Source organism: Podarcis cretensis, assembly GCF_951804945.1.
Source record: "Podarcis cretensis genome assembly, chromosome: 17".
Classification (NCBI taxonomy): Eukaryota; Metazoa; Chordata; class Lepidosauria; order Squamata; family Lacertidae; genus Podarcis; species Podarcis cretensis.
In genome coordinates, this window is record NC_137187.1 from 39,998,860 (window position 1) to 40,020,280 (window position 21,421).

At 43.6% G+C, this 21,421-nt stretch overlaps 1 protein-coding gene across 2 annotated transcripts in view; it reads right to left on the minus strand.

The window, feature by feature from the left end:
* Positions 1-21,012, minus strand: part of PDZD4 (PDZ domain containing 4) — a 32,902-nt gene extending 11,890 nt beyond the window's left edge. The window contains exons 1-2 of one of the 2 annotated variants that reach the window (XM_079958705.1): positions 20,660-21,012; positions 8,170-8,441 (exon numbers count right to left, since the gene is read on the minus strand). In XM_079958705.1, the coding sequence (XP_079814831.1) occupies positions 8,170-8,441; positions 20,660-20,719 (332 nt within the window). In that variant the 5' untranslated portion in view covers positions 20,720-21,012. The remainder of the gene's footprint in view (positions 1-8,169; positions 8,442-20,659) is intronic. The other variant, XM_079958704.1, reaches the window with a different exon arrangement.
* Positions 21,013-21,421: the final 409 nt, after the last annotated feature.

A 21,421-nucleotide genomic window follows, 5' to 3' on the forward strand; every position in this document is an offset into this window, starting at 1 on the left:
TGTGTTATAGCTGGGGATTTTCCACTGCAGCTGCTATTGTTTATAGTTAAGAAGGAAGCTTGGGAATTGTGTGAGTGACCTTGATTTCCAGAGGCAAGCAATGGAAGAGAAACAACCAGACAAGTTACAGCCTCCAGATAAAGTATCAACAAGAGCAAAAATTAAACAACAGCAGCAGCTGCAGGCACAGCAGCAACTCCAGCATAGAAGAACATCATCAGCAGGACTCTCTGTCCCACAAGCTACAGAAAGGGAAGAATCAAAAGGAACAGGATCGGATTCTGCAACATTAGACAAGATTTTATCGGCTCTGCAAAATTTGACAGCTAAGATTGATCAAAATACTTCAACTATTAAGGACCTGGGGCAAAAAGTAAACGATTTGGGGACGAACGTGAATTCTAACACCCAGGCGATTGACAGACTGGTGCAGGAGTCTAAGGAGACAAAGAAGACTGCGGAGGAAGCCAAAGAGAGGGTATTGGCAGTAGAACAAAAGATACCACCAATAAATAAAAAATTGGATGAATACAAGGTACAATTCTCTTTGATTGAACTTAAAGAGAAACAGACCAACTTGAGAATTAGATCGGTCCCAGAAATAGAAGAAGGAGACTTGATAGAACTGTTGACATCGGAATTTGAGGAGTGCTGGGACCTGGATCCAGAGAAAGAAGAATTTAAGATAGTGAGTGCTTTTCGATTGGGAAGGGTTAAGAGGAAAAATAGGCCGAGAGACTGCTTGATTGCTCTAAGGACAAAAGAGGAAAGAGATAAAATACTGAGTCTACACTACCAGAAAGCACTCGATATCCAAGGGGTGAGAATTGAGATTTTTAAAGATATCCCGAAATACCTGCTTGATCTTAGAACCAATTACGGAAATTTGGTGGACCTGCTAAAAAGAAACGGAATTTTGTTCAGGTGGGAATTCCCACAAGGCCTCTCGTTTACATTTAAAGGAAAGAAAATTAAGATAAGATCAGAGGAAGATAAAGAGAGTTTTCTGAGAAATTTTGGAGAAGAATTACAAAGAGAGGCCAGAACAAAAGACTCGGAAATATTAGGACTGGGACCACCTGACTTAGGAAGAACTCTCTTGGGACTGGACCAACGGAAAGAGATACCGCCGACAAACCAAGAGCAACTTCTAGGAGCAACTGGTGGAACATCAGAATAACAACAACATGTCTCTGCAGATGTTAACTTGGAATGTTCGAGGTTTGAACTCCCCCAGCAAAAGGAAGAGGATTTTTCATATTCTGAAAAAGGAACAATTGGACCTAATTTGCCTACAAGAAACACATATAACAAGACTCCAAAGGAAATTATTGATAAGTAAAAAGTTAGGCCAAGACTTTATTTCATCAGACAAAGTAAAAAAAAGAGGAGTTGTGATCTACGCAAAAGAGAAATTATCACCAAAGTTTCTCCTTAAAGATGAACATGGACGATTTGTGGCAATTGAAATACAATTCCAAGGAGAGAAATTAGTAATAATTGGAGTCTATGCACCTAATGAGGGGAAATCAGAGTTTTATAAGAAACTGCATGAGACGTTAATGGACTTTATAGATCGAAATATCATTTTGATGGGAGATATGAATGGCGTTGTCTCGACATATATGGATAAATCTGAAAGACAAGTAGTCACAAAAGATGGAAGACTACCAAAGACCTTTTTTGAATTGACAGACAATATGGACTTGATTGATATTTGGAGAACTAAAAATCCCCTAGGTAGAGAGGGGACCTTCTTCTCTGAAGCCAATTTGACCTGGACTAGAATAGACCAAATTTGGATTACAAGAGGGATGGCACCCAAGATTCGAAAGGTGGAAATCTGCCCCAAAATCTGCTCCGACCATAACCCAGTGAAGATGGATATGAAACTAACACCCACTGGTTCCTTTAGATGGAGAATGAATGACACCTTGTTTAGAGACTCTGAAATTGTGAAAAAGGCCCAAAAAACACTAAAAGACTACTTTGAGATAAATTTGAAGACTACCGTGGAGAAAAGAGTAATCTGGGATGCAAGTAAAGCCGTAATCAGGGGGTTTTTGATCCAGCAAAATGCTATAAAGAGGAAACTTCAAGAGGAGAAGAAAGAAAAGATTTTAGAGAAAATTAGAGAAGGCGAGAAGAGATTAAGGACTAAACCTAAGTCACAGGACATTCTACGAGAAATTAAATTACATCAGGCACAATATTTGAAAATGGTTAACCAGGATATAGAATGGAAAATTAAACAAATGAGACAAAAAACCTTCGAATCGGCCAATAAGTGTGGAAAGCTGCTAGCTTGGCAGCTGAAGAAAAGACAGAAATTAAATACTGTTACCAATCTTGAAGTAAATGGACGAAATATACAAAACCCACGGGAGATTCAAGACTGCTTCCAGAGATACTTTAAACAACTGTATTCACAAGGGCCACAGAATGAGATCAAAATCGAGAAATTCTTGTGGCAGAAGAGATTCATAAGGACCAAACAGGCTTTCTCCCAGGTAGACATATGTCAGACAATGTGAGAAACATTATAGATATTTTGGAGCTGCTGGATGTTGACATTAACAGGAAAGCAGTTTTGATTTTTGTGGACGCGGAGAAAGCCTTTGACAACATTTGTTGGACTTTTATGAAAAAGAATCTCCAAGGGATGGGGGTAGGCCAAGGTTTTGAAAACGGTATAGGTGCAATATATTCTCAACAAAAGGCCAAATTAATTGTAAATAATGTGGTAACAGAAGAAATACCTATAGAAAAAGGTACACGACAGGGTTGCCCAATATCCCCTTTGCTTTTTATATCAGTCCTGGAGGTTTTGTTAAACATGATCAGAAAGGACCAGTTGGTTAAAGGAGTTCAGGTCGGAGTTAGACATTATAAATTAAGAGCATTCGCAGATGATCTAGTATTGACTTTGCAACAGCCAGATACTAGTACTAAAAGAGTATTAGAACTAATTGAAATATTTGGTCGAGTAGCAGGTTTTAAATTGAATAGACAAAAAACGAAAGTGTTGGAAAAAAATTTAACAATGGAAGAAAGAGAGAGTTTTCAGAATGAAACAGGCTTGGAAATAACTAAAAGGGTAAAATACCTGGGGGTAAACTTAACATCCAAGAATGTGAATTTATTTAAGGATAATTATGAAAAATGTTGGTCAGAAGTTAAAAAGGATCTGGAAATATGGTCAAGGTTGAAACTTTCCTTGTTAGGCCGAATCGCTACTATTAAGATGAATGTATTGCCTAGAATGTTGTTTTTATTCCAGACGTTGCAGATTGTGGACAAGATAGAATGTTTCAAGAAGTGGCAGAAAGACATATCAAAATTTGTCTGGCAGGGCAAAAAGCCCAGAATTAAATTTAAGATTTTAACTGACGCAAAGGATAGAGGGGGGTTTGCCCTGCCGGACTTAAGACTTTATTATGAATCAGCAGCTTTCTGCTGGTTGAAACATTGGCTACTTCTTGAGAACACTGACATCTTGGATCTGGAAGGATATGACAATAGTTTTGGTTGGCATGCATACTTATGGTATGACAAGGTAAAGGTGTATAAAAGCTTTAAAAACCATATTGTAAGGAAAGCATTGTATAACGTTTGGATTAGATACAAAGATTTGTTGGAAAGTAAAACCCCTAGGTGGGTGTCACCAATGGAAGCTAGGGAAGTAAAAAAGCTTAATATGGATTCTAAATGGCCAAAATATCATGAGATTTTAGAATACGATGGTGAAAGGGTGAAACTTCAGAGTTATGAGAAACTAAAGCCTAAGGTTCGAGATTGGTTGCATTACCATCAGATAAATGAGACGTTTAAACAGGACAGGAAAATAGGATTTCAGAAAGAGAAGTCAAAATTAGAAACAGAATTGTTGGAACCCAATACTAAGAACTTATCAAAAATGTATAACTTGCTGTTAAAATGGAATACACAGGATGAAACGGTGAAATCAGCCATGATTAAATGGGCACAAGATATCGGTCATGATATTATGTTTGCTGACTGGGAACAGTTATGGACCACCGGTATTAAATTTACTGCATGTAATGCCTTAAAAGAAAATATTATGAAAATGATCTACCGGTGGTACATGACCCCAGTCAAGCTTGCAAAAATTTATCATTTGCCTAATAATAAGTGTTGGAAATGTAATGAGACTGAAGGCACTTTCTACCACCTTTGGTGGACCTGCCCAAAGGTTAAAGCTTTCTGGGAAATGATCTATAATGAAATTAAGAAGGTCCTTAAGTGGACTTTTCCTAAGAAACCAGAGGCTTTCCTCTTGGGCATGGTGGGCCAAGTGGTGTTAAGGAAGGATAGGACTTTCTTTATGTATGCCACTACAGCAGCAAGAATTCTACTGGCAAAGTATTGGAAGACGCAAGAACTACCTACTCTGGAAGAATGGCAAACAAAGGTGATTGACTTTATGGGACTGGCCGAGATGACGGGCAGAATCCGGGACCAGGGGAAAGAGACAGTGGAAGAAGACTGGAAGAATTTCAAAATATATCTTAAAAATAATTGCAAAATTGAGGAATGTTAGGATGTCAGGGGGTAAGAAGTAAAGAATTGCAGCAGTAAACAAAAAAAAAAAACTTAAGAATTTTTTTACGAAAGGGAACTAAGACAATGGACTTAAGGGTTGCTAAAGAATTATTAAACAAGGATGCAGGGATGGGGAGGTATGGGGAAGTCAAAGAAAGAAGGGTATGAACCGATGAGCATGAAGTTATACTGTTTTACATTGTTCTTTATTACATGTGTGGAAAATTAATAAAAATTATTATAAAAAAAAAAAAACAAAATCGAGAAATTCTTGGAAACAAATGGATTACAAAAAATTTCTCAAGAGAATAAATTAATACTGAACGACAAAATTTCTGAACAGGAGGTTGAAGGTGCCATTAAGAACCTGCAATTAGGCAAGTCTCCAGGCCCGGATGGGCTAACCTCCAAATACTACAAAGACATGAAAGATTACTTAATTCAACCTCTAATGGAGGTTGGCAATGAAATTATGGAAGGGAAAAGAGCGCCGGAGTCGTGGAAAGAAGCTTACATCACGCTTATACCGAAAAATGAGATAGAAAAGACACAACTAAAGAACTACCGCCCCATATCCCTACTTAATGTGGATTATAAAATTTATGCTGATATTTTAGCTAGAAGATTGAAAAAAGTTTTAGCAACAATGATTCATAAAGACCAAGCTGGCTTTCTCCCAGGCAGACAATTGTCAAATAACACGAGAAATTTAATTGACATTTTAGAAAAGCTACAAGTTAATATAAATACAAAAGCTGTTTTAATATTTATTGATGCGGAGAAAGCCTTTGACAATATTTCGTGGAGCTTTATGAGGAAAAATTTGCAAGGGATGGGGGTTGGAGAAAGGTTTGGAAACGGTATAGGCGCGATTTACTCAGAACAGAAGGCGAAATTAATAGTGAATAATGCAGTAACGGAAGAAGTTAAGATAGAGAAAGGGACACGACAAGGCTGCCCAATTTCCCCTTTGCTTTTCATTTCAGTCCTGGAGGTCTTGCTGAATATGATTAGAAGGGACCAACAGATTCAGGGTATACAGGTCGGAGTTAAACACTATAAACTTAAAGCCTATGCAGATGACCTAGTACTGACGCTACAGGAGCCAATCCCTAGTTCTAAAAGAGCACTGGAAATAATACAAGAATTTGGTCGGGTGGCAGGTTTCAAATTGAATAAATCAAAAACTATGGTTTTAGAGAAAAATTTGACAGCAGTAGAGAAGGAAAGGTTTCAGGAAGAAACAGGTTTAATATTGGTGAAAAAAGTGAAATATCTAGGGGTGAACTTGACTTCGAAGAATGTAAATTTATTTAAAGATAATTATGAGAAGTGTTGGTCAGAAGTGAAAAAAGATCTTGAAATTTGGACAAACTTGAAACTTTCCTTACTGGGTAGAATTGCTGTTATCAAAATGAATGTATTGCCAAGAATGTTGTTTTTGTTTCAGACGCTACAAATCATTGACAAAATGGACTGTTTTGAGAAGTGGCAAAAAGAAATTTCTAGATTTGTCTGGCAGGGCAAAAAGCCCAGAATAAAATACAAAATTCTTACTGACGCAAAGGAAAGAGGGGGGTTTGCCCTGCCGGACTTCAAGTTATATTATGAAGCAGCAGCTTTTTGCTGGTTGAAGGATTGGCTACTTCTTGAAAACACGGATATTTTGGATCTGGAAGGATATGATAACGTTTTTGGGTGGCATGCATACTTGTGGTACGGTAAGGCTAAAGTGTACAAGACATTTAAAAACCATATTGTCAGGAAAGCATTGTTTAATGTCTGGATGAAATACAAAGATTTATTGGAAAATAAAACCCCTAGGTGGCTCTCACCTATGGAAGCAAAGGCCTTAAAAAAGCTTAATATGGAATCTAACTGGCCAAAATATTGGGAAATTCTGGAGCAGGAGGGAGATAAAATAAAATTGCAAAGCTATGAGAAACTTAAGGATAAGGTGCGAGACTGGTTACATTATTTTCAAATAAGAGAGGCCTATCATTTGGACAGGAAAATTGGTTTCCAGGTGGAAAAATCAAAGTTGGAAACAGAATTGTTAGAACCCAATGCTAAGATATTGTCGAGAATGTATAACTTGCTGTTGAAGTGGAATACTGAGGATGAAACGGTAAAATCTGCTATGATAAAATGGGCACAAGACGTTGGTCATAACATTATGTTTGTTGACTGGGAACAGTTGTGGACCACCGGTATGAAATTCACGGCATGTAATGCCTTAAGAGAGAATATTATGAAAATGATATATAGGTGGTACATGACCCCAGTCAAACTTGCAAAAATCTACCATTTGCCCGATAATAAATGTTGGAAATGCAAAGAAACTGAAGGGACATTCTTTCACCTTTGGTGGACGTGCCCAAGGATCAAGGCTTTCTGGGAGATGATTTATAATGAACTGAAAAAGGTATTTAAGTATACCTTCTTGAAGAAACCAGAGGCCTTTCTTCTGGGCATGGTCGGCCAATTGGTGCCAAAGAAGGATAGAACTTTCTTTATGTACGCTACAGCAGCAGCAAGAATACTCATCGCAAAGTATTGGAAGACACAAGATCTACCCACTCTGGAAGAATGGCAGATGCAAGTAATAGACTATATGGAACTGGCTGAAATGACCGGCAGAATTCGAGATCAAGGAGAAGAGCAGGTGGAAGAGGACTGGAAGAAGTTTAAAGTCTATCTACAAAAACACTGTAAAATCTTTGAAGGTTGAGGACATTGAAAAGGAAAGAAGGGGTTCTAGTGACTGAGTTAAATAAGAGCACAAAGGGAGGGATCAAGAATCAAAAGGAACAAAGATTGAGCTTGCTGAACTAATTATTAAATAGAATACAAGATCGGGAGGCGGGTGGAAGTAAGGAAAATAAGGTTTTGAAGGTTATAATTGGAAAGTGAGGGATTTTTTTTTGTTTTTATATGTTAAAATCTCCTTTTTTCTCTTCTTTTTTTTTGTCTATGTTTTCTTTTCTTTTGTAATGTTTGTGAAAATTTTTCTTTTTGTAATGTTTGTGAAAATTTGCTTTTTTGTTCTTTTTTGTGAAAAATGCAATAAAAATTATTTAAAAAAAAAAAAAAATGACTCCCAGGCTGCGCACCTGGTCCTTCAGGGGCACAGTTACCCCATTCAGGACCAGGGAGTCCTCCACACCCGCCCACCCCGTCCCCAAAAAACAGTACTTCTGTTTGTCAGGATTCAACCTCAATCTGTTAGCCGCCATCTATCCTTCAACTGCTTCCAGACATTCACACAGGACATTCACTGCTTTCACTGGTTCCAATTTAAAAGTTAAGTAGAGCTGAGTGTCATCCACATACTGGTGAACACCTGGCCCAAACCCCCTGATGATCTCTTCCAGCAGCTTCATATAGATGTTGAAAAACATGGAGGAGAGGACAGAGCTGAGTTTATCTCAGTGCTGCTAAGTTCTGCATATTGAGCTGCTTTAAAATACACAACTACAGAGACTAGTTTAAAAACTGGCAACTCTAATAGGACAGAGTAGTAGGAGGGGACCATGGGGCTATAACTGACGGAAGGGCATGGAGAGCGAATGCAATGGGGAAGGTTTTGCTTGGGGGAGCACTCACAGATCAGGCAGCCCATAGGGTTCCAAAGTCACAGCTGGGGGGCTTGGGGGGTGCATCCTGCTTAGCCCCAGTAGGTGTTCAAAGGTGATGTCTGTCTGAGTTCCGCTGTCTACCAATGTTGTGGGGTCCCCCTGGGGGGCAGCTCCTTCACTGGCACCACCCCGGCTGCGGGGGCTGCGCCGCAACACCTGGATGACCAGAGGCTCTTTGGAGCACCGCAGGGCTTCGAGGGTTTGCTCCTGTGAGAGACGGGACAACTCCCGACCATTGACCTATAGAGGAAAGGAGGAAACAGACAGACAGACCGATAGAGCCTTGTAGGTCCAAAGTCTGGTGCTTCTTTTCACCAGTCCACTGAGAACTCCAACCCGCCTCCTCAGATAACATTATTCCTGGAGTGGTTCCCTTCCCTCCTGAGGGATGTGTAAGAGATGCACTCATGTTGGGTTCTGCATCTGCTCAAGGTTTTGGCTCGCTGCCTTTTCTTCAAGAAATCTGAGCATTCAAAAAGTACCCGCACCATCCTATATGCCATGTGTAACCTGCAGCTCACTCCTCCACAGCTGACCACGCTGTAACAAACAATCCCTCCTGCAGGGAAGGCCTCCACATCTCCCCACATCCCATCCTGGCAATGCTTGCTTAGAGCTGATTCTCCTCCTCCTCCTCCTCCTCCTTCTAAGCAGTTTCAATCTTTCACAAACCCATTCAGACCAGGTTTGCCCAAGACATTTTGCTGCTTGAAGACCAGTCAGCACATCCCCATTCAACCCACAGAAGCCAACGGTGGAAACCTGCTTCAAAAGTGGAAACAGGAGGGCATCCTCCACTGCATATAACTGAGGGGGTGAAGGACAGGCTACATGGCTGGCGCTCACACACAGCTCCATCCTCTGACAGAAGAGAATGGCAGGTCCACCTGACATTGCTGCCCTGCATATATACCCAAAGTTCTGTTGCCTGGGGCACCTGCTTCATTCTAATGGTAAGAACGGCACAAATATGAGTTCCCTTCTCCCAGCTGACAGTAGCATTGCCACCTTTCAACATGGCAAATTATTGGTGGTCCAGCCATTCAGCTAGTGGGGAAAAACAAGTAGAATGTCAAGGGGCTTACTGCAAACATGCTGTGATAAAGAGATTCTAGCAACAAGTACTTTAATTATTTTAAATATAAGGATAAAAGAGAAATGCCTTGTGGCCTTTATAACTCATTATTCTACAATATAATTTCAGTTTTCAAACTGAGCGTTACAAAGTAGTGCAGTGCACTGGGGTGCTTGAAAACTCTCTCTCTCTCTCTCTCTCTCTCTCTCTCTCTCTCTCTCACACACACACACACACAGATCATGCAGTTTTAGACACACACACACCCTATTTCATAGAAACATAGTATTGTAGAGCTGGAAGGGACCCTGAGGGTCATCTAGTCCAACCCCCTGTAATGCAGGAATCTCAACCAAAGCATCCCTAACAGATGGCCAACCAACCTCTGCTTAAAAATCACCAATGGAGAAGAGTCCACAACCTCCTGAGGGAGTCTGCTTCACTGCCAAACTGCTGGTGTTTAGTCGGCATCTCCTTTCTTGTAACTTGAAGCCATTGGTGACCAATGACCTCTCATTCACGTAAAATATACTTTGGTTGTCTATCAGGATTTTGTTTCCTATGCATAATTACTATCAGGGCTAGTACCAGACTTTGAGGGACCCTTGGCATAGTACTGGAATGTCCACTACCAGTCAGGGCAGGTACTGTATAGTCCTACCTGGACGACAGATCTATAGGCATTACATTTTGGGTTACTTAAATGGTGGACAGCCACCAGGGATGAGAGCCAGTGGCCAACCTGGCTGACTGCTGGCATAAGGACTGGTTACCAGCAAAGACACACATGAAATGAATGAACTCCTTATTGGGAGTTTCCAATCATTCTGGAGAGAACCACCAAAAACAAGGGCACCCCAGGGATATTATGAACCAGTGGCATCCTAGTTGACAGGTGCACTGATCTTAAGTCACACTATTTCTCTGTCTAACTCTTCCACAGAGAAGCTCAGCGCAGCTTATAGAAAGCTATTTCATTTTGTCCCGACACCACAACCCTCTGAGGTAGGCCTAGTTCTCACTGAAATGGAAAATCTGTGTGAGTTACACCACAACCACTTATGACCGCAGCTGGGGATTCATCTGAGTGAATACTCTTTCAGTAAAATAAATAAACACCATTTTTTGCACATAAAAATCTTGCAGGGAAAGGGTTCAATTAGAACTCCATCAACGCACCTCTTTTCCTTGTGATACAAATTGCACACTCCAAATCCTATACTTAAAACAACGACAACTATTTTGTTTGCCTACTCAATCATTCAGTGATCCAAGCCACACTCTTCTCATGCCAGACAATGGCCAGTTTTAAACTTGAATAATTGTTGTCTACCATGCAGCTGTTAAGGGCACGGGGTGCTTCCAGAAAATATGACAGACCTACTACTCATGTCTAGGACTGCCAACTTCTCTTCTGGCAAGGTTCCTCTGTCATCACTAACCTCAGGGGTTCCAGAGGGATAGCCCTGTAAGCAGTGTCAGAAATCCCCCAGGCGCCAGGTGTGCTTTGCTACTGGCAGAGCTCCAGTTGTGACCATGTGGAGATCTGACATCTCCACCTGACTGGCCTCTCCAGCTTTCTTAAGCAGATAAGCGGAAGAGCATATTTATTGCATTTATATCTGACCTTTTTCACCTTTTTCTCCAAGGAGTACATGGTTCACCCCCCACCTTGGTTAATCCCTACAACGACCCTGTGAGGAAGGTTCAGAGGCTGTGACTGGACCAAGGTCACCCAGTGAGCTTCAGGACTGAGTGGGGATTTGAACCCTGGTCTCCCAGGTCCTAGTCCGACACTCTTAATTGCTACTCCAGACTGGCTTCCTAGGGTATTTCTGCTATGGGGCAGGTGTATAAATTAGGTAGGTAAATAAATATGGGGAAAGCAAAATGTCTCTTGGAGAAGGATCTGAAATATCTTCCTTGAAGCTTAAATTTGTTTTATTCTGGATTGCTTTATTTGATATTTTAATTTGTTGTAAAGCACTTTGATATTTTTCTATTTAAAATATAAAGGTGTATATAAACAAAATGAATAGTAATAATAATAATAAATTTCATTGTAAAAAAAGATGGTGCCTAAACATTCTGTTGTGGCAACCATAGCCTTTGTTTAACGTGCCATTTGGCGATTAGCTTATATATCTGAGTTTCTAACACTACCTGTAAGTCTGTGGCAGCAAAAGCAACCTCAAGATTGTTGTAACACGAGTGACACTTGCCTACTCAATATGAGTTTACCCACCTAAGGAATTACATATTTTGTCCTGCCACACCTCCTCCCTGAACACTTTGGGCCATTTAAAGGTACCTGTTTTTCTATTCTGGTACCAAACCAGGCCTAAAACCTAGTAAGGACCAAGAGCCAAGTGCTGAGATAAAAAAAAAAAATGGCAAGGAAATTCTGCCACAAAATCTGGCTGGAAGCCTAGCTGGAGCCGAACAGCAGGCCATCTTGGGGAAAACCTGCTCCTTTGTTTACCACCAACTGGTATTCAGATGGACAGAAACATAGGCAGCTGCCCTATACCAAGTCAGACCAGTCAGTATTGTCTGCACTGACAGGAAGCGTCTCTCCAGGGCCAGCCCTATTTGCAGGGACTGAACCTGAGATTTGTACCACTGGTGCGGCTCTTTCATGGAGCTTCTGTTTAGCAATCACAGTGGACAATCACTGATACAGCACTTGTGTACACCATTTACAGAGTTTTAGGATTAGACGGTCTATAAATCTTTGCAGATAAATCAATCAGTCCTCCATGAATTTGTTTCAAGCCATCTGAGCCTGGCCAATATGTACAAAGTAAGAATAAGGTATCAAAATCCTGAAGTAGGAGAATGACTTGTACCAATGTAAATGATTTCAAGCACAGTGGGGAGCGGCACACCAAAATTTCAAAGACTCCCCTCTAAGAAATTCCATACAAATGGAAAACTAATCGAGGCAGGAGCAGACTGGGACACAATCCTTCTCCCTGATGTGCTGCAGGGGATAGGCGAGAGGGTGGGGAGGATTCCACCCCCCAGACGGAGGGAATATGGAAAAAAGGACCCCCCCAACACACACACAGTTTGAAATGATACAGTCTCTACACCAGGGATTGCCAATGTGGTGCCCTCCAGATGCTGATGTGCTCCAAACTGCCACCCCCCTCCGCCAGCATGGCCAGAGATTGTGGGAGGGTGCAGTCCAACAGTATCTGGAGGGCACCATGTTGGCTACCCCTGCTCTGCTCCATGACCTCAGGGCTCCATCACCTAGGGTGGCCAGATGGAAGAGAGGAGAAGAATGATCCTGCACCTTTATACAAAATGGAAGATGGAAGTCATACCTGCTAAATTTCCCTCTTCTGCACATCTATTAAAGGTGCAGCAGGAGGAACTCTGTGTTCCCTTCCATCTGCCCACCCTATAGGATAGGTGTGAGCACAGGGAGGGCCTTTTTGAAGGCTGAAACTGCTGGTTTACACAACTGCTTTGTTCCAGGACATGCGATGAGGCAACGGGCCCCAATCTTGCCAGGGGTTACTGTCAGCCTCATGAGCATGTAAACAAATTGGAGTCTGTTTCAGGGGATGTTGTCACAGGATAACTGATCATGTAAAAAAGCCATTACAGCAGTGGCAGTAAAATAAGATAAGGGACTTGCTTACACATTCAGAGATTGCTTCAAAGGTTGTCACAGGGTTATTATTATCCCCTGAGGCAGAAGTCTCTGTTTACACATAGACAAAGAATGCCAGGGTGCATTTTGGACTTGAATCCCTGCTATCTTGGACCACTCAGTTAAATTTTGTCTGCGGAGAACTCTATACTCTGTTCAGCATTTGCATGCCTGGTGGAAGAGATTCCAGAGCCCTTGACTTGATCCTTGCCTTTAACCTCACTTCAGTTGCTGATTTGCCCCCAATTATAGAAGCAAGTTAGAGGCCAAAACAAAGTAGAGGGTTGCTATCCCAGGTTAGCTGATTATGTAGCTAAGCCCAAGTACTTCAGCTCATAGAATAATTGTGGCAATAGCACGAGCAACCCTAAGGCTATGGCACAGTGGATCACCTATGCCTTTAGATACACTTGCCAGCTTTTTAAATTTATGGAATTGTGCCTAAGTTCTTAACAGCAGCAAGATAAGAAGAAATTCAGTCAGTGTATCATTTCTGAACATTTCTGTCTAAAGCTTAGGAAATATTTCACCTGCTGAATTTCTGATACATAATTAAAGACCCGAAGAAAAAAACCACCCTTGTACAGTTGTGTGATTTGCCTCAGCACAAGCAAATACCCAAGACATCCCTGATGCTCTCAAGTATCAGTACGTAAGGATCATGAAATGTTCCACTACCCCTCATTCAAACATTTATTTAATCTCCATTTTATCACTCCTCTTTTCCAGATGGGAACCTGAAGGGGAAATAAAGTCATTCAGGTTGTCCCCAGACTAGGTAGTACAGTATCTGATACTGGCTGTCAAACTCTTACCTAATCCAAACCCTGGCAGTTTGGGGTCCATTTTGTCTCGCCAAAGGTCCATGACAACACGCCCAGTTTCCTGTATGCACAATGCACGTAACTCAACACGTAACTCAACAGACTGTAGCTATTGTGGGAACCTACACAACCACCACTTCATTATGCGTCATGGGTTGATGCATCTATAGGTGCGTCATTGTACAGTGTGTGCCCTCATACAATGTGCAGAGCAGTTCTGTGTATTGTGTTGCCTTTTGCTGCACAGTCTTGTGTGCGTCTCCCTCTCTTTCTCCATCACTGCAGCTGCAGTTGCCATGGAAACTAGAGTGATTGATACAGGCATCTGCAGCTGGGGAGAAGGAAAATATGGGGAAAGGGGATCAAAAGCCGAGCAAATCTCCTCCCCACTCCCTCTCCTCAAAGTCAAGGGTATCATTAATTCCCATTTCCTCTTCCACTATGAAATATGGGGTGGGGGGAGCCACCAGGACAGCAGATGGATTGCCTCTTCAAATGGAGGGTCATCCCCCAGAACTGGAGAGAGAGAGAGCTTTGGGCCGGAGTGGAAAATAACTGAGAAGGGGGGGTGGGCACACTAAACTGATGATGAGGAATCCAAAGGGCTATAAGGTGGAGAAATGAGGCTGCATGTTTAAAAGCTTGGAACGAAGACCCTAGACTGGTGGTTTGGGGAGGGGCTGTGGGTGGGAATGAGGAAGATGTTCTCTGCCTCAGGAAGACCCTGCAGGAATTTATAACAAATGCTAATCACATTCCTGCAGGCAGGTCTGGAATGAGATCCAGCCTCAGGCCTTCAGCAGATGGTTCCCACAGCTTCCCTTTGTGTGTTTCTTTTCTTCTTCATCTTTCCCAAACTGCCTTTCCAGCAACTCTCCCCGCCTCTCCCCCTCCCTCCAGATCCCGACTCTATAAGCCTCCTGGAGAGCCTTTTCTCTAATGTATTCTCTGAAGCCTTGGGCGCTTCTTATATTTTATGATTCCTCCTAGCTCTGACCAAAAGCTCCCCCAGTCCCCTTTCTGCAAGAATCTCTGGCTGGTGACCAGTGTTAGAATGCGCAGCCTTGTCCCACTGCAGCAGAGAGCGTGCAAGCGAGGGGTGGTGGTGAAAAGGCGTTTAATTATTTTTGTGTGAAATGTGGTTGGGTCTGGAGTGTAGAAATGTAACCCTGTATGGAGTAGCACCTATGAAATCTCAGGAATCATAGCAGTTGTGACTTTGTAGACATATGGCATTGTTTGCATGTGTAACTACTATTGGGGTGTGTGTTTGTGTGTTATATTTAGATCTCTGTTTTTGTCTGGTCTTGGTGTGTGGGTGTCCATACAGAAAGTGTCTGCAAAGGAACTGTCTGGAAAAGTAATTATTTGGTGTGAGCAATGTGTGTATGTGTACACACACAGAGACACAGAAGAGTTTAGCCAGTATTGCAAGAGGAACAGTATTTACACACTTTTATGGTTCTATTTTCATCCCATCGACTTCTGATAAAAGGAGCTATGCCCTGTTTTGTCCATTTCTCTTTGTGTCTGGCACTGATTATGTAACTATTCAAATTTAGACAAGGCATATACTGTATTTATGTCACTAGGTTTATATCTCACCTGCTTTGCGTGCATTTCTACAGGTGTGCTTGGTCTTATGTGTCTAACCTAGTTTGCATGTGATTTCATTGTTGTCTTTGGTCTTTTTGTATGAGGTGTTCATCCAACTGAGTTTCTCAGAGAACCCGTGCACCAGGCATTTCTCTATCACATCTCTTTATGCAACAACTTCAGAGAAGTTCTCTGTGACATCCTCAATAAAGCAGTTAAATCCTCTACTCAGACTATGACACTCTTAAGCCACAAGTACCAATATGTATGCCCTTTGTGGAAAATACTTCACCAGTCAGCCTTGTATTTGCAAAAATTCCTTTACCAGAGACAGACAACCATCATACTAGACAAAAGTTGTCCTAGTGAGTCTCCTGAGGTCAGAATGGTGACAGGAGGCTTATCTGAGTCTTCAAATGGAGCTAAGCTAATGCCTCTGAGAAACTCAAAAGCAGAGTGTGAAAGCAACATCGCTCATTGATGCCTGACATTCAAAAATATACTGACTGAACATTTCGCTATCATAGCTAATAACCATTTGCTAGGCCTCTCTTCTAATAACCTGTTTTTAAAAGCCTCCTTTTTAAAAAGCCATCAGGGGTAGACTTTGGTAACATGGAGCCCCAGGTGAGGACAAAGTTTGTACAAAATTAGTTATTTTCACAATAATTCCTTTTGGTACAGTTGCTTTTTATGGCTCTTCTCAGTAGGTACCCATATGATTTTGATTTTGGTATTATTATTATTATTAACCCTTTCAGTTCAGCATCCTGTGCGGCAGAACCGCTGGTACCACCCCAAATCCAGTGCTGTAAAGCTACCTGGCTATCATCTTGTGGCTATAAACTCCCAAGTTAAGTAAGCTACTCATGCTCACACATCCTGGATCTGAGGGTAAGAAGCACAAGAAAATCATATTGTGTGCTTTAAAGATGCACAAGGAAGGTAACATAGAGCAAAAGTAGATAAAACAGGGTAGCCCTGCTGGCCAGTAGGTAGCCACCATCAACCAATGAGAAATATGGATCCACAGCCCACTCCCCCCCCCCATGTCTGTTATAACCAGTGCTTTTTTCCTAGAAAAAATAGGTGCCAGTACTGACCACGCAGTTGTTACAGTAAGTGCCACACTTTTAACAACAACAGCAACAACAACAACAACAAGAGATGCCGGTAACCTTGAGAACCCCCTGGAAAAAAGCATTGGGAAAAAAGCACTGGTTATAAGTATCAATAAGGTCAGAATTAACTAACCAACAGCCTTCCAGGTGTTGTTAGATTACAACTCCCATAATCTCTGACCATGGGTCATGTTGTCTTGGGCTGATCCAACACCTGGTCCAACAACACCTGGCAGGCCACAGGTTCCCCTGTGATGTCCTGTATTGATTGGGAGGAGCCTGAGAAGATCACAGTTCTATTTCGTCAACCCCTGGAATGCGGATGGAAACCAGAAGTCAGTTCTCCTGTTTGTATGTCCATTGGCGGCTCGCCACTTGATTACTCAATGTTTCGTGACTCAGACAACTACGTGAATTGGCTCCACTGAAAAAGCCGTGTGTACAAGGTGCTATGAAAGCTCCATGACTGCGATACTTGGTTTGTGATTGCTCAGACATGCATGTGAAGTCTTACACTTGATGCTGCTGTTAGCAGGTGGTGATTAAACACTGTGCACTGTGGAATCAACCCAGGCAGGGAGGGACTCAAAACACAGCCCTTCGCAATGGCCCCACAGATCACTCTTAGCACTTTGAGAACAAATGACCTATGAACATGACAGGAACAATTCCCAAATCCCAGGACTCCAAAGCGTAAGAAGCATTTTGCCTGCTGTCAGAGCCCAGGCTGAACCTGGAAAAGCTGCGTTCCAGATCTGTCTTTGCCATGAGTAAGTTACTCACTATCCTACAGCCTTTGTCCCTCATTTGTCAAACAGGAACAACAACCACTTCCCTCACAAGGCAAAGATAGAGTTGTAAAGCTTTAAGAATGGTCTACTCATACACAGTATGGAAAGTTATAAAAACTGGCAAATGTCACTTGACACTAGAAATTCCTCATAATCGTAAGAATATTTCACAATGAAGTTCTTGGACGTATCCCTGGACATGTTACTTGGTGATCTTTGGAAGTTTCATCTATAAGTGATAAGTTAAGTGTCTGCGAGAAACCTATGGCATATGCTACTATAAAGTGTCTTCATTAAAACGAGAATGTGTGAAGCAACCCTTAAAAACCAGCCATTATTAATTCACAATTTACGCTAATATTGTATTTCAGAACTTATTACTTGGCTCTCCATGAAACTTGTTATTTATTATTTCTGATCACCCACATTTGTCACAGCCAGGAGCAACCCCCCCCCCCAAAAAAAATCCTCCAACTTTCTAAAATTTGCTTGTCTAAATAAGCAAAAATCTGTCTAGTCAATGCATTTCTACTTTTGAGCTTCCTTGATTTCCTGTGCACTAGACTGAGTATGTAAGCAAACTCTAGTAAGTGAAGCTATAAGAATGTGAATCAGCAAAGGTTTTCTGAAAAGGTTCCTGATGGCAGAAATTTTAATCTAGAGCCTCATTTCCAAAATGAATCTTTAAATGCTATTGATAAATTTTAATAACTATGCTTACAGCTTAGCTTGGAAGAATTAGCATGCATACCAAAGAAAACTCAAAACCATTTAAACTGGACAAGAGAGAGATTATTGTAGCTAGTACTGGAATCACTTGTGATAAAGGGCAGGATAGGTAGGTAAATACAGTAAATGGCCCCTGGCCATTCTCCAAAGTGACCAAGAGATGAGGCTATGCAAAGCAGAGGAGCAGTAGAAGCCTCAATTCTTCAGGTCTGTCCCTGCCCCTCCACTTGTGGAAACTCAGCCTGAAAGACTGAGGAAGTTAGATGGGGTGGGAAACAGCAAGAACCCCTGTGCACCTCTCATGTGACAAGGCTCAGCATCTCCCCATTCCTCTTACATAGTGATGCACACTTAGTTAGTTTTGTTATAAAGAGACAAAGAAAGGAATGACTTCCGGTTATCTCAGTCAGATAATAAGTACGTTTTGGAACCAAAAGCTTAGTTCATAACAATATTGGCCCTTCTCTGTAAAACAGAGGGGTGGAACCTGTGGTCCTCCAGATATTGTTAAACTTCCATCAGCCCCAGCCAGGATGCCCAGGGATCAGGGATTACAGAAGATGTTGTCCAGCAACATCTGGAGGGCCAGAGGTTCCTCATCCCTGCTTTAAAATATTATAATGAGACCATTAGCTAATCTGACCTTCCCTATTGGAAGGAAATCTGGTTCCCACTATTAAAAACTGAACTGGAATTATGAAAGAACATACACATCCCTTCAAAGTAGACCTTGCACACAGGTAGACTAAATACAAAGACTGCCAGGGCAAAAATAAGGCACTTATTTGACATGGCTCAAAAGAAGAGGAAACTTTGAAGGCAAACACCTTTAAAGCAGTCACCTCCCATTTTCCTTAGTCAACACAACAGATTACTGGTTGCAGTGTTCAAGTAACAGCCCAAAGGAAAGATGGGTGCTTCCAGAGATGGATGTTTAGTGTGGGATGGGGGCTCCTCATGCATGCATTTTCTCCACAATGTCTCCATGATGTCTTTGTCATCAAAATGCCAGCTGGTAATTCCCTCCCCACTTTGGTCCAGAAATCTGGTACTTAAAAAAAAACACAAACCTGTTCCCAACAACCCATTTGCAACATCTGAAAGACTCATTTACAATATTACGCCGTTGTCTAGAAGACCCAAACATGCATGCTTTCTCTGTGTATGTAAATATATGTATTACTGAATATGCAGATATACATGGCATTGCCTATATATATAAGTAGGAGGGGTGTCAGGATAGTAGGCGAAGATGTTATGAGAACCTATACAGCATAAACCATAACTTTGGGGTTATTTCTCTCACTACACATGGCAGGCTTATTTGCCACTTGTACACTGCCTGTCTATGAATAAACGCCAAGGGAAGAGATTTAAAAAGCAAGCCAAAAAGAAAAGATACTGTCTCTTTACTGTGCAAACAAGAACATGTAAACCTACAGTTATTTCCAATAGCCAGTACAATGCACACTGGCAAATATACTGATGCCCAGGCACACAGAAAGAGGGAGAGATTGATTGCATCCGGGGGGCACCATGTTGGCCACTCCTGAGCCTAGACACACCACCTTCATTCTCCCTCAAGCCTTTCTCTGTTGCCCTGAGTCCCAGAGTCTCAACCAAGAGATTTGACAGGACCAAGTTGGAGATGTGGGAAGGGGCCTTTTGTACCTGTAATCTGGGGAGGGGAGGGGGAGACCAGGAGGGATGGAACATATAAATGGGCAGAGAGGGGAGATGGGGGAGAGAGTGAGCAGAAAAGAAAGATATGAATGAACAGGGGCTGACGCAGACAAAAAGAAGGGGGAGAGTCTGAAAATAGATACCTGAACAGGCAGAGAAAGGGCAGGCGGGTTAAGCAGATGCAGAACCATACAAGGACTGAGGGATGGAAAGTGAGTGGAGATGAATGGATGGATGGATGGGGGGGGGGGCTGGGGCTGGTGGTGGATGAATGCCTCCCTCATGTGAGTCTGTCCCATTCCCTCTCAGACCCTTCCCCATCCTTTGCTTCCACCTCAGCGGCCCTTTGCTATTCCTCCCAATTCCTCTTTCTTCTCTTTCGCACAAGCCCCCTCCCCATTATTTCAGGCACTGTGTGGCATGGGAAAATGGGGGGGGGGGAGAGTTGAAGAAGGACCAGTTGCTAGGCAACCTCCCCCTACCTGCTCCCCTCCCCCACTGCAGCATCACCCCCCTCCAATGCCACAGAACCTCCTCCCCAGAAAATCAGGGATTCCTCCCCTGATGTGCCCCCCTCCAATAATTCCAGGCCGCCTTCTCTTTCCCCAGTGCCCCCCCTCATTCCCCACCCCTTCTCCTCCCTTACATTCAAAGGGCTCTTTCTCACGTCCAGGACAGTCACCCCATCCCGCCCCACCGAACCCCACCATCCAGGAACCCCTGGAAACTCTCGACAGCCTTGCCGAGCCTTCCTTGTCCCCAGACAACCCCCCGGAGCCCCAGCCCCCTTTTTATCCCCACAAGTACCACAAACGCGCCCCCATAGGCAACCCCTTATCGCCCCCGCCCCACCCCATAGGCAGCCAACCCCATTCCCCTCCACTCCCAGAAGGGCTTCCCGCCGGTCACCCCCCCCAGCCCCAACTCTTCTCCTTTCCCGCCCCCTTTCTCCCCCCCCCGCGAGGTCCCCCTTACCTGCAGCATGACCCTATATTGTTCCTCAGGCTTCTCCACCACACACATGTTACATCCCATGGCGAGGCCGCGGGAGGGGGCGGCACCGGGGGGGGGCGGCTGGCAATTCGGGAGGAGGGTCAGCTCATGGGGACCCTACAGGTGGGGGGCGCGGGGCGCTCGCTCTCCCGGCCCCCCCACCGCCCTGGCATAGCCCTGGGCAGGGAGGCTGGGGGTGCCCTCCGCTCGCTGCGCCCCATTCAACCCCCGGGGGGCATGGCTGGCGGCGTGGGGGGGGCGGTGCTGGGAGGTCGGCTTGCCCCGCTTCGCTGGGGGTCAGCCGGGGTCCCCTCCCGGAGAAGCGCGCGCGCTGGTCCGCCGTCTGCTCTGCTCTGCCTCGCTCCTTCGCTCCGATTACCAGAGGGAGGGGAGGGGGACACGCCGCCGCCGCCGCCGCCGCCGCCGCCTGATAAATATGGATGACTTCGGGGAGGGGGCGAGGCGAGGGGAGGCGACTCCGAGCCCGCCCCAGTCGCTCTTGGAGCGGGGCCGGCCCGCCCTGCTGCCTCGCCCGGTCTCGGCCGCGCTTCGTTGGCCCCCACCGGGCACAGCCCCCTCGCTCCCGCATCTCCCTCCTCGATTCCTTTCCCGCCAGAGCATCTCTCCGCTCTCTTCCAACCTTCTGCCCTTTCAGACGCCCCTGCTCCGCGCCCCGGAACGCAGCGGGCAGCAAACTTGGGGGGCCGGTCCACCTCCCTCAGACCTTGGGGACCATATGGGGGG